The 12,316-nt window shown below is 48.3% G+C and overlaps 1 protein-coding gene across 1 annotated transcript in view; it reads left to right on the top strand.

Moving 5' to 3' along the window:
- CDYL2 (chromodomain Y like 2) overlaps nucleotides 1-12,316 on the top strand; it is a 179,336-nt gene that overhangs the window by 147,706 nt on the left and 19,314 nt on the right. Inside the window, exon 2 of the mRNA XM_049786276.1 lies at nucleotides 3,355-3,952. Within this exon, the coding sequence (XP_049642233.1) occupies nucleotides 3,355-3,952 (598 nt within the window). The remainder of the gene's footprint in view (nucleotides 1-3,354; nucleotides 3,953-12,316) is intronic.

Here is a 12,316-nt window from a genome sequence, read left to right as displayed (position 1 = left end):
ATACAACACTTTTTTTTTTAAAGATATTCACACTGGGAAAGAATAATGCATTAAAAAGTACTTTTGTCGACTGATGCTTCAGGCCTCATTGAGCCTTCCTGTGCATCTCTGTGGACAGCTTTATGGGATTCAGGAGACTCTGCATGGCCTGAACCAAATCCTTATGCCTCTCCCAGCACCAGGGCAGTTAGTCACAGCAGGTTGTTGCCGCAGTTCTTACTTTTTTTTTTTTTTACACATGGGGACACTGAAGTTCAGAGAGGTTTGGGTAGCTAGCATAGGGATAAAGAATTGATGGATCAACAGTTTTTCTTCTAAAAATCAGGCTACTAGGGATGATTCTGTGAATCAGGTGGCATTGGGTGGATTTGTATAGAAATGGTCATTACAGCAGCCATTGGCTTTGTGGATAAGTCCAATGGTGAACATAGTGTCTGTCTGTCCACCAGAAAGCTTCTTGTGATAAGCGGGGGCTTCTCAATCCCCCTGGGCCTTAGAGGGAATTTCTAAGCTGGCAGGGTTTGTCCTACAGGTTCAGAGACGGCACCTTGGTTAACTCACTCTCAAGCAGCCTTCCACTCTGTCCACACTCTGTGCCCTTTCCTTCCTAGGAGGATTCACCCACCCAAAGGAGCTCCATTCCTATAGGATAGGGGAGCATTCTTTCTGCCCAGTTGCCACATTTATATTCATAAGACACTGGATGGTGGAGACTTCCACTGCAGTGTTCAGGTCAACATCCCTGTATATCTCACAGATGCCCCAGGAGGTAGGGCTGCTGTTTCTGTTCTGTTGCATGAGTCAGCTGAGGCCCAAAAGGGTTGAGTAACTTGCCCCTGAACACGGGATAAAAGACTTTTGTGAGAGAGTGAAACCAAATAATCATGCTTCATAGCCTGTATTCTGAGTTCATCTTGATGAGCAGAACCCATCCATCTATCTACCCACCTCTTCACAGTTAACCACTTGTTGTCCTTCAAATAACAATCCATCCTCTCACCCATCCACCCACTGTCCATTCGTCTGCTTCTCCATTCATCAATTAAGCTACCCAACCCCCACCATGCAGTCATTGTGTTGACTGTAGTGAACATGGTTTTTCTTCTTTATTTCATACTTCTTCAAGTTTCTCTATCCAGAGAGCCAAATACTGACTTTTTAAAGATGGACACTTCTAAGTCAAGACCATCTCTTTAGCTCTATTCCCCACCCCCTAAGTATCTGGGCTGATTTCTGGCAGTCTGAGGTTGGTTTTCTCAGGAAAACTTTTTCAGGCAGTTCCAAGGTGATTTTCTTGCTTTCCTTTCTTTGGAAACCTTCAGAGGGGCTTCCCCTTAAAAAGTCCTCTGAATATGCAAAGTTTAGGCTCTTCTTTCTTAAATACTCTTGACTTGCTCAAGCATAATCCTAAGTAAATGAATACCAGGCCCATTTTCTTGACAGCAGGATTGGAAACTGAATGACTTAGGCATTCTTTTATCTTTCAAGATTGGAAGAGTTGGTTTAATACTTTACAAAATTGTTTTTAGTAAGTCAGAAAAAATATGTTCACAGACCACTTTATAGAGAAAGAAATTTTAATATAAATAGGAAAATTATTTGAGATCAATCCATTAGAATTGTACATGAGGAAATATGAAGAGGCAGTTTGGCCTAGCTAGTAACGTACTAAGTACAAAGCAATCTAAGTCTTTGAGTTAGTGTGTATAGCTTCTATTAGAAAATGCACAGCTATTAGAATATAATCTCACTGCTCCAAAGTTTTAGTTTTTACTGTGCAAAGTTTACTTATAAAAAATGAAAACATGGAAACAGAAACCGCCATCTAGTGAATCCTTGTGTTTCCATTTTTGTCTTCAGCCATTCTCAACACTTAACTGTACCCTGTTGTAGGAATTTTCTTTCCATTGGTTTCAAGGGCCCACTTAATACTTAGTTTCATTGACTCTCAATCCCATTCTAGAAGAGTAGATTAGGTTGACATTGAAATACAATAAGTAAATGTTTGAATGAAGTTGTTTCCTTTTTATTGAGGTTTTGCTTTCTTTTTAGAATGTTAATTAAAAAACCTGTCAGCTTTTTTTTTAATTATTATTAAAAAGAGTCCAATGTGTAAAGTTGAAAGAATCATTTGTGAGCCTTCCCATAGCATTCTTCTGGAGGGTCTTGTAGTTCCCAGAAGGCTGGGTGGAATTGTGCTATGTTTGTTTCTTGGGAATTCCCAGAAGATGGATCTGGACAGAGGCACCTTTTCCTGGCTTGAAATGTGTAGAAATGGCAGCACGTGGCTTTAGAACCCAAGTTGGGAACAAGTGCTCAGAGTCAGCACAAGGACCCGTCTCCTTATGTCCAGAAGGTGTGTGCATTGCATACAAATGCACACACACATTAACCCCCAACACACATATGCACACACAGCACTCCAGTCCTGTTGGTACTTCTCTCTCTCTCTCTCTCTCTCTCTCTCTCTCTCTCTCTCTCACACACACACACACACACACACACACACTCCCCAACACACATATACATACACACCACCCCAGTCTTGTTGGTACTCTTCTCTCTCTTTCTCACACACATACCATAACACACACACACACACACACACACACACCAACTTTTGTTGATATTCCTTTCTCTCTCACACTCACACACACATTCCCCAACATACACACACCCATCCCAGGTCCTGTCAGTATTCTATTTCTCTCTATATATATACATACATATATACATATACTCCTCCCCAACACACACATATGCAAACACTCAGGTTCTGACAATATTCCTGTACACAGACATTCCACTGCACATGCACATACATAGTCATACACACACTCCACAGCTGAGGAAATCAGACCTTAGTTGCATCACGCCATGAGTGGGCAGGACAGGTATGTGCACTGAGGACCTTTTGGGCTTGAACTGGGGGAAGGTCTCATGTGGACAGGCCCCACTACCCCAGGAACTAGGCCTTCTGTCTCTTTTCTCACTGGCATCCTGGCCAGTCTCCTCTATGCTTCCTAGCAGGGATGGAGGGGATGGCACAGTCAGCACTAGGAGTGATGAACCAATGAGTCTGCTCTGCTGCAGGAAAAGGGACAGACAGTGATCTTGAGAGTTAGTTAGCCCAGGATGGAAAGGCAGTAGGACAAGGTGTGACCTGGCTACTCTGAAAAACAACTTGGAAATCTTTGCTTCCTCACCTAAATTGGCCTTCTGAAACATTCCAGAAGATGTCTGCTTTTGCCAATGACCATTTGTACTCTGAGGGCCAGTTCAGCTACTGATTCTGGGATCAATCCATTCCCCCCATCCCTCATTGTCTTTCTCTCTCTTTCTCTTGCATGCCAGGTGGAAAGGATCGTAGACAAGAGAAAGAACAAAAAGGGGAAATGGGAGTACCTCATCCGCTGGAAGGGCTATGGCAGCACCGAGGACACGTGGGAGCCCGAGCATCATCTCTTGCATTGTGAGGAATTTATCGACGAGTTCAACGGGCTGCATGTGGGCAAAGACAAGCGCCTCAAGTCGGGGAAGCAGGCCAGTGGTGCCTCCAAATTCCTGCGGGACCCCCGGGGACCTGCAGTGGACAAGCTCCCATCACACCGTGCCCCTGATTCGACAGGCAAGAGCAGGGGTACATCCCACAAGCGGAAGCGGATCAGCCCTTCCCTGGCCAAGCCCAAGAAAGGGCCCTCAGCCAAGCCCCCTGCGGGCAGTGACAGGGCCACCAAGACAGTGTCCTACAGGACTACGCCCAGTGGCTTGCAGATCATGCCACTGAAAAAGGCACAGAACGGGCTAGAGAATGGGGACACAGGCTCGGAGAAGGATGAGCACTTTGGGGAGGGGTCGCATCCGCCGGGCTTGGATTTGAGTGAGCACGTTGGGGAGCCGGAGTTGGTAGAGTGTGAGGTGAACCATGAGGTGCCAGCGGAGAATGGGCTCGGTAGGTGCTGGTTCTTCTGGAAGGGGGGAAGAGGTGGTACCCTGGGGATTTTGAGCATATGCTCCAGAAAATGCATGAGCCCCGTTAGTTCAGCTCTTGCTTCCTCTGATTCTTCTGATGTCCCAGTTTCTTGTTATGCGCCTCATGCTCATTCGTGGGGACCTGCAGTGGACAAGCTCCCATCACACTGTGCCCCTGATTCGGTCAAGAGCAGGGGTACATCCCACAAGTGGAACACCCCAATCTAGACCTATGATGTATCTAGCATCCCTGACATAGCCTAGGTGACCCCTGAAAGCACCCTTTTTGGGGGATAGCTCAACTTGTTGGGACTCAAGACTTGGCTTAGAGGGCTCCTGGGAGTGTGACTGAAGAGGGCTGTGGGTTAGGGGTCTCTGCCCCTTCTTAGCCCACATTAGGCTTTGGTGTACTTCTTGGCCTTACCATGCCCTGCGGCTCCCCTGGGTATAAGCCCATCTTACTCCACACTGGACACAAGCAAGGGTAGTTACAGGACCAGGAAGCAATGACCATGAGCTCTTTTTTGTTCATTTGTTTGTATGTTTGTTTCATTTTGGGGCCACACCCAGTGGTGCTCAGGGACTACATCTGGCTCTTCTTTGCTCAAGATTCACTCCTGGCAGACTCAGGGATACTGGGGATTGAACCTGGGTCTGCCACATGCAAGGTAAATGCCCTACCTGCTGTGTCCCTCCAGCCAGCCAGGGGGCTTTACACACCTACCCCGAGTCTCCCAAGTAGCCAGTCTGCTGCTAGAGTGTGACCTTCCTAGGAGAGGAATCCAGGTCTAGCCTTGGCACCTGCTTGTGCTGGTGCTGTGACATTGACACTTGTACCTATTTTTTTTGTTGTTGTTTTTCGGGCCACACCTGTTTAATGCTCAGGGGTTACTCCTGGCTAAGTGCTCAGAAATTGCCCCTGGCTTGGGGGGACCATATGGGACGCTGGGGGTTCGAACCACGGTCGCGGTTTTTCCTTGGCTAGCGCTTGCTTGGCTTACCTCTAGCGCCACCTCACCGGCCCCTGTACCTATTTTTTTTTTTTTTGTAGGGCATACACAGTGATATTTAGGAATGACTCCTGGCTCTGCACTCAGAAATGACAGTTGGTGATTCTCGAGGGACAATATGGGATGCCAGGATAAAACCTGGGTCTCCCACATGCAAGGCAAATGCCCTCCCCATGTATCCTATTGCTTTGGCCACCCCATGTATATCTCTTTATAGTTTCCAGAGCCATGAGTCTGGGGGTGCAGGAGAGAGAGAGAGAGAGAGAGAGAGAGAGAGAGAGAGAGAGAGAGAGAGTATAGTGGAGGAGAAAGGGTCTCTGACTGGTGGTCTGTGACCAGCAGAAGTGGGTGACAGGGGTTTAGGTCAGTGGAACCCCATACCTTTATTTTGTGTGGCTATATAGGGGCCCTGCCTGCTGGGAAGAAGAATGTGGCAGAGTTGGGGGTGCAGGCAAGAGATTAGGCCCTCCATCTCTTCAGAAATGGGCATCATCCCTCCATCTTTTCTTTCTGTGCCCTGATAGCAGGCCTTGGCTACTGGCCTGCAGAAAGGCTGTTTTGGCTTCACGGGAGAGGAGGGAGGATGGGCCTGTGTGGGAGGCCTGGCCTGGGCTCCTTTGATGCTGCCACAGCTGCTCTGTGAGAAATTCCCCTTCGGGAAGGGCTGATGCAGGAGCAGGGTAGTTCCAGGAACCCGAGGGTGTGGGGGAGATTATTCCGAGCACCCCACCATGAGCAGTCCCTGGGGGGCTCAGTGAGTAGCTGGGAGGAAGGTGCTTCTGCTTGTCAAGGTTATTTTCCACAGGGGGCCAGAGTCCCCTCGTGGTGGGCCCTGAGTCCTTGGATTTTTGTATGCTGGGTCCCTAACGTGACCAGGGAATGTGCTATCTCCCAGGGCCAGGAGACAAGACAGGACAATTTGGGGTATGGGGGCACCAGGCTGGGGGGGCACCTTCCCCCCTGAACTTTCTCTCACTGCCCATGGGTGTGTGCTTTGCTGCACTTCGACCCCTTCCTGGGAAGAGAGATGACCCTTGCCTTTGTTTTCTTTTATTTGGGGGTACTCAGCGAATCCTTTCCCCATTCCATGTCCTGGATGAGGGTCCTTCAGACCTCCTTCAGACCTCCTGCCCCTTATAAAGTACAAGAGGTGACTCTTAGATTCCTTTTATTGTTTTGGGGCCACACATAGAAGCATTCAGGAGTTACTCCTGGCTCTGCACTCAGGAATCACTGCTGGAAGGCTCAGGGAACCCTATGAGATGCCAGAGATTGAACCCAGGTCAGCTGCATGCAAGGAAAATACCCTCAGATTCTTTGTGTTTCCTAGTTCAAGGTTCAGGGGCAGAACCGCTCGGGTCGGACTGTCTGGGGTGCATAATTTGAATTTTTGAATTTTGGGCTCAAACCTGGCAGTGTCCAGGGGTCGACTCTGGGCTTCAGGATCCTTAGGGTGCAGGGGCTAAGAAATGAGCCTCCCGCCTTCCATGCCATTTCTCTAGGTTGTAGTGAAGTCACATGACTTGATTGCATTTGGAGACAGACCACCACAGTAGCAGTTTGGGGTCATGTCAGGCCATTCAGAACAGTTGTCTGTGGCTGTTCTGAGCCACTTTCTTAGGTCACACTCTGCCCATGCTCGGGGTGGAGGAAGGATGGACGCTGCTGCCTGCAAAATGGATCTGCTCTTCAGTGCTCAGTGTAGTAGGCTCAGTGGGGCCAGCTCAGGTACTAGTTGGTCCTTCTATGTGCCAACCCTCCTGGTGATCACCACTGCACCCTTGACTTCCCCCATAAGAACATTCTAGATATTCTACTGGCTTTGGGGTCACTGGGAAGAGAAGACTACACAACACAAAACCAGAGGTATTTTGTCGTTCCAAACATTCTTAGATGGGGTCAGTCAGAACATGCCCCATGGCTTCCACTGGTGGAAATCCCTAGATGAAGCCATGTGGCCATGTGGAACCCCATCCGCCTTCCCATGGAATCCTCCCACCTACCCACAGTGGGGATGGCAAGAAGCCCCAAATTCAGCTTCTCTGGCACTTCTGGCCAGACACTGCCAGCATTTGTTTTGGGGGTGGGTTGTTGCTTTTTATATGCACTTAACTTCTCTTTGGTGAATTCAGGTTCTGCATACAGAAAAGCTACTTATGTAACACGTTACTCATGTGTGCTGACTTCCCCGAACCGCACCGTGGGAACAAAGCTAAATTGGGGCTCTGGAAGGCGGGCGGGAAGCCTTTACGTTTCAGACTGTCCCTCTTTTCTCCTGGTCCCACCTCTTGGCCCCTGTGGTCTGCCATGCACTTTCTGACTGTTCTCTTGTAATGCCAAATGGCTCTGGGGACCGGGAAGCATCTGTCTTGGTATCTTTGAGGGAGCTGGTTAAAAATGGACTATATACCCTCCACCCCACTCCTGCTGGGTGTGGGCTGTGCTTGAGAAACCAACTCCCCATCCAGGGCTGCCCTCAGATTTCCTGCAGATGGGTGTGCTGGTAGTTCTAGATTCAGTCTCTGCTTTAGGGTTGATAGGGAAGTGCTACCACTTCCTTTCAAGGTAGAGTTGGGGTAGAATTCCTCCCCCTGGCTGATACCATCTATATCTGTTCGCTTTCTTTTTCTCTCTGTCCTAGAAGGGATGGTTCTCACGTGAATAGAGAATATCTCACATGAATAGTGGTAGTTAATGCCTCTTGAAGTAGTTGGAACCAGTATTTCACCCTGAGCCTTAAGCTCTTTCAATTCCCTCAATTACCACTTGGGTGATCTTAGAGGGGAATCTGCTGAGCCATGCTCAGGAGACAGTAATCAGTCAGCTGGGCCTCAGCAATTCAGTACAAGAACCTTAGGATGTGGGGCTGCAATGTTGGTAAACCCACCAGAGCTTCATCCAACAATCCTCATAGGGTTCTGTGGTGTCCAGAATTGAACTGAGGTCCACTGCATGCAAGATAAGTGCCTAGCCCCCATCCTCTGCAGCCTTGCACCCTAAGCCTTAGAGCTCATAGATACCTGTCTGCTCTCCCTGGATTTCCAGAGAACCAACAGTTTTCCCTGTTGCTCACATGGCCCCATTGACTTTTTGAGGGCTCCTGAGTTGGTTTGTCTCCTGGAGCGGTCTCCTGGAGCTATGATTCAGACAGACTGCTGGATTGAGGTGTTTTCTGCACTGTGCTTTACCCTGACACTCATCCCACAGATATGCACCCTGGGCCTCTCATCCCCATTGATCTCTTTTGGTCTCAGCTGGCATGTCTGTCCTGGCCTGTATTTCCAGCCCCTTCTCGGTCTGCCACAGTGTGGAGCAATGTGGCTTCATTGGTTTTTCTTTGCTTGGGAAGAGAGATAGTGGCTCCAAAGATGTTGGGGTCCTCAACCAGGATGGGCTACTACTTGAAAGGAATGGCTGTACCCATCATGTAGACATGGGTCAGAGTTCTGGGCTCCATCTCACACAAATGCCCGGCTTCCCCACAGAGACAGCTGGTGGTATAGAAGGTCTCACACTGCTGGGCTTTCGAGCATGAGGAGAGTTGGTGCCTTGAAAGTGGGTGGCAGGACCCTGGATGCTGGAAGTGGGTCAGGAAAGGTATTTCCTAGAGCTGGTGGGTCTCAGGGCTAAGCCCTAACACTCATGGGCTGGGTTAAGTCTCTGATTAGCAGAGAGGATGGTGTGGGTGACCTGGGCTGGGACATGGGAAGAATCTGGCCATTCCCCTTCAGCATTGGTTTCTCCACCTGCCAGTGGGTATGCAGAGGCACCAGAAGTGTCGTTTGGGGAGGGGGACTCAATCTCGAAGCTTCTTGAGAACCCTGCTCTAGAGGATGCTGGGGATAGAACCCAGGCCAGCTGCATGCAAGGCAAACGCCCTCCCTACTGTGCTTTCATTTAAAGTAAAAACAGATTATTCTGAGATACTGAGGAAGAGAGAGAAAAAGAGAGAGAGGAGAGAGAGAGAAACTCAAGGGAGAACGTGGGCTTCCCCAAAGGCAGAGAGAATTCCAGGGTCCACATTCTAGAGTTCAAGTATGAAAGTTCACATCTCAGGAGGGGAGATGCGGGTGACATGCACTCAGGCACTAGGTGCTAAGGAAACACATGTGCTGTGTATGTTTACAGGTATGTAGTCTGTCATGGCTGTGCATGTGTATGTTCAGGTGTGTGTTTGCAGATATGTTTTCTAGCATGGATGCTTATGTGTGTGTGCTAGTATGGTTACCTCCTCACATTTAGGGGTACTAGGGCTTACTCTTGGCTTTGTGTTCAAGGTTCACTCCGATGGCGTTAGGGAACCCTATAGAGTATCAGGGATCAAACCCGAGTCACCACATGACAAGAGAATATCTTAGCCCATGTGCTGCTGCTCTGGCCCCAGGAAACATCTTCTGTCTTTTGTAGAAATTTGTAGAAATCTATCATTATCTAGTAGGTTACTGCAGTAAGCTGCAAGTCTTCCTGCTGCTCAGCTGCTACAATACTGCAGAAGCCCAAGGCTGCCGGGGTCAGGTGCTGCAAAGTTTGCAGGTATCAGTGGGATCCGGCTGCTGGATGGGGCCTCATGCCCACCCAGTGATCCCAACATGTAGCTACCACCTGCCTGAGACTGAGAGAGTGAAGTAGAAATTAAGTATATTTTTTATTCCTCCTTGAGTCTGAGGAGAGATAGATGAAAATTCACCAGCTAGAGGTGGTAGGGGGAGGCCAGGTTAAAGGAAGAAAGAAAAGGAATAGCAGGCAGCATCTCTCGATACTTTATATTTGCCCACCCTCAGGGGTTCCAAGTTTTTTCCTTTTATACCCAGCATGAGAAGGGGGCTTGTCCAAGAGGTGTGTCCAAGTTCAACTACCTTTATATCAATACTTGTTCTCTCTAGGCTTAGCCTGACTTCTTGCACACATGGGACCCTTTTCCTGCCCTGAAGTCTCTGAGTAAACAGCTGGTACAAAAGCAGGTTATATTCCAAACCCATGATAGTGACACTCCTAAGTCCCCAATTTCTCTGTCTTCTTGCTCAAAGCCTTGCCTTGAGTGGTTTGCACAGGGATGAACTTCTGACTCTGAGCACTAGCAATTCTGAGCCAAGTAAAGTCCCACTGCTGGGCTGGTAGCCAATCATCTGGCCTGGATGGCCTAGTATCGACAGGAGGCCCCTTCAAGCATTGTTGGGAGCCTTCCCCAACACATAGAAAGGAAAGAGAATCAAGGTTTTGCTGTGAGGCTCTGGCTCAACCCTAGAACCTCTACATGCTCAGAGTAGCCTGTAGAGCTTTAGGGAGCTTGTGTGTGTCCCCAAAACCTGGACTGGTTCTCACACTAACATTCACTTTCTCCTTTAAGATCTGAGTTGGGAAAACCTGCCCTAGAGCCACCCACAGAGCTGGGCTCAGTCAGAGCAGATGAGAGATGTCTCTTCTGCCAGGGGGAGGTGCCCCAAAGTTGGTCCAGATGCCCCTTCTCTCTGGGACTTAGATTCCCCTCATCCCCTCCCCTGGCAATGATGGCGGTTATAGCTCCAGGGATTGGAGTGATGCAAGTCTCTCATTACGGGTCTAGGGTAGAAATCAGCTCCATCCCATCCTTCCATTCACTGCTGTGTGCAGATGTGACCATATGTTCAGAACTGTTCCTTCATCTCTCCAGCACCCCTGTTCACCTGCTCTGGGCAGAGGTGGGGTTTTTGGAGAGGGCAGGAGTTCCCTACTTTTCCAAATGGCTTAGAGGATCAGGAGGGAGCCAGACCCAGGAGGGAAAACAAGGTCTGGCTTGCAGCTGTCCCATAGAGTTCCCTGCCCTGCTCAGAGGGCCATTCACTGCCATGGATGTAAACATCACGCTCTCTGAGTACCACCAAAGTAGCCTGTTCCAGTGACACTGGAGCAACCCATCCCAGCTTCAGTCACCAGAGGTGGCCACTTGCTGCTGGGTTGCAGTTGCAAGCCAAAGCCATGGGCATCATCACTAAGCATGCCACTAAAATCAGCTAGACATGTTGTGCCCTTCTATAGTCCTGGAACTAGGCATGTGACTTTGATGCATGAATGGACACTGTGAAGCACAGGGCAGGGCATTGGGACAGGAAAGGAACTGAAAGGGAAACTGGAAAGCTGACCAGGTGGCCACTAGAAGTGGATTGGGCTGCTCTTGGAGAAGTGCTTGGACAGCACAGAGCCAGCAGAGAATGTCCTTTCCCTGTGGCAGGGAAATCTTACACTCGAATTTCTGCAGCTGCATTCCAGTGGCTCGAGCTGCAGAAGTTGTTATTATTTTCTTTGCCAGTGAAGGATGATGTCCAGCACATATGCACATACACAGACACCAGGCAGATACACACAGACACAGACACAGACACAGACACACACACACACACACACACACACACATGCTGCTCTCTCCTTGGATATCTCTGCAAGGCTAGATCTTGCTTGTGATGAAGGAAGAGCTGGGGCGATACCACTCACTTTTCTGGCAACTTGTATTGGCAGGAAGCAGTGGTTTCCTGAGGTGTCTCAGTCAGACTCAGGCTGGATTGTTTGATGAGACGGAGCAAATCTTGTGGAGGATCACTGCACCCAGGATGGCCCTTCATGAGGTTGGCTCAGGCTGAGTATGCTTGTGTGTGTGGATATAACTTTTTTATCTTAATGAAGTTGGATTCATTGCTGTTTGTGTTCAGTTAATGTTATCCTCCATTTTCACTTGACTTCATTTTTTAATTTTTTAAAATTTTTAGAGTATTTAATTGAATTACCATGAGATTCAGTTATAAAGTTGTTGTTCATGATTAAGTTTCAGTTATACAACACCCTTCGCCACTGCATATTTCCTGCCATCAATGTCCCCAGTTTCCCTCCCAGCCTCTTCCCTGCCTTCTCTCCTACCTGCCTCTGCCACAGACATTTCTCTTCTTCTCTCTCTCTCCCTAACTTCCTTTTCCCCCCTTTGGTTGACAATATTGTCATTTTAGGGTATCATGTCTGTCACTTTATCTTCTTTCAGCATCCAGTTCTTGTCCAGAATGAGCATTTCCAACTCCACTTGTCATAGTGGTGGTCTCTTTTCTGCCCTCACTGCACTCCCCTGCTCTTTGTTGCAAGCTTCACCTGTGAACAGGTCCTCCTGATCCTGGTTTCTATTTTCCTTGGATATTATTACCATACTATTTTTAATATTCCACAAATGAGCGGGATTATTATATGTCTATCCCTCTCCCTCTGACTCATTTCACTTTGCATAATACTCTCCATATTCATCCATAGAAAAGCAAATTTCATGATTTTATTTTTCTCTAATAGCTGCATAGTATTCCATTGTGTAGATATACCAC

Source organism: Suncus etruscus, chromosome 14 (genome assembly GCF_024139225.1).
Source record: "Suncus etruscus isolate mSunEtr1 chromosome 14, mSunEtr1.pri.cur, whole genome shotgun sequence".
In the NCBI taxonomy this organism is placed as follows: domain Eukaryota; kingdom Metazoa; phylum Chordata; class Mammalia; order Eulipotyphla; family Soricidae; genus Suncus; species Suncus etruscus.
This window is presented reverse-complemented; position numbering and strand designations above follow the sequence as displayed.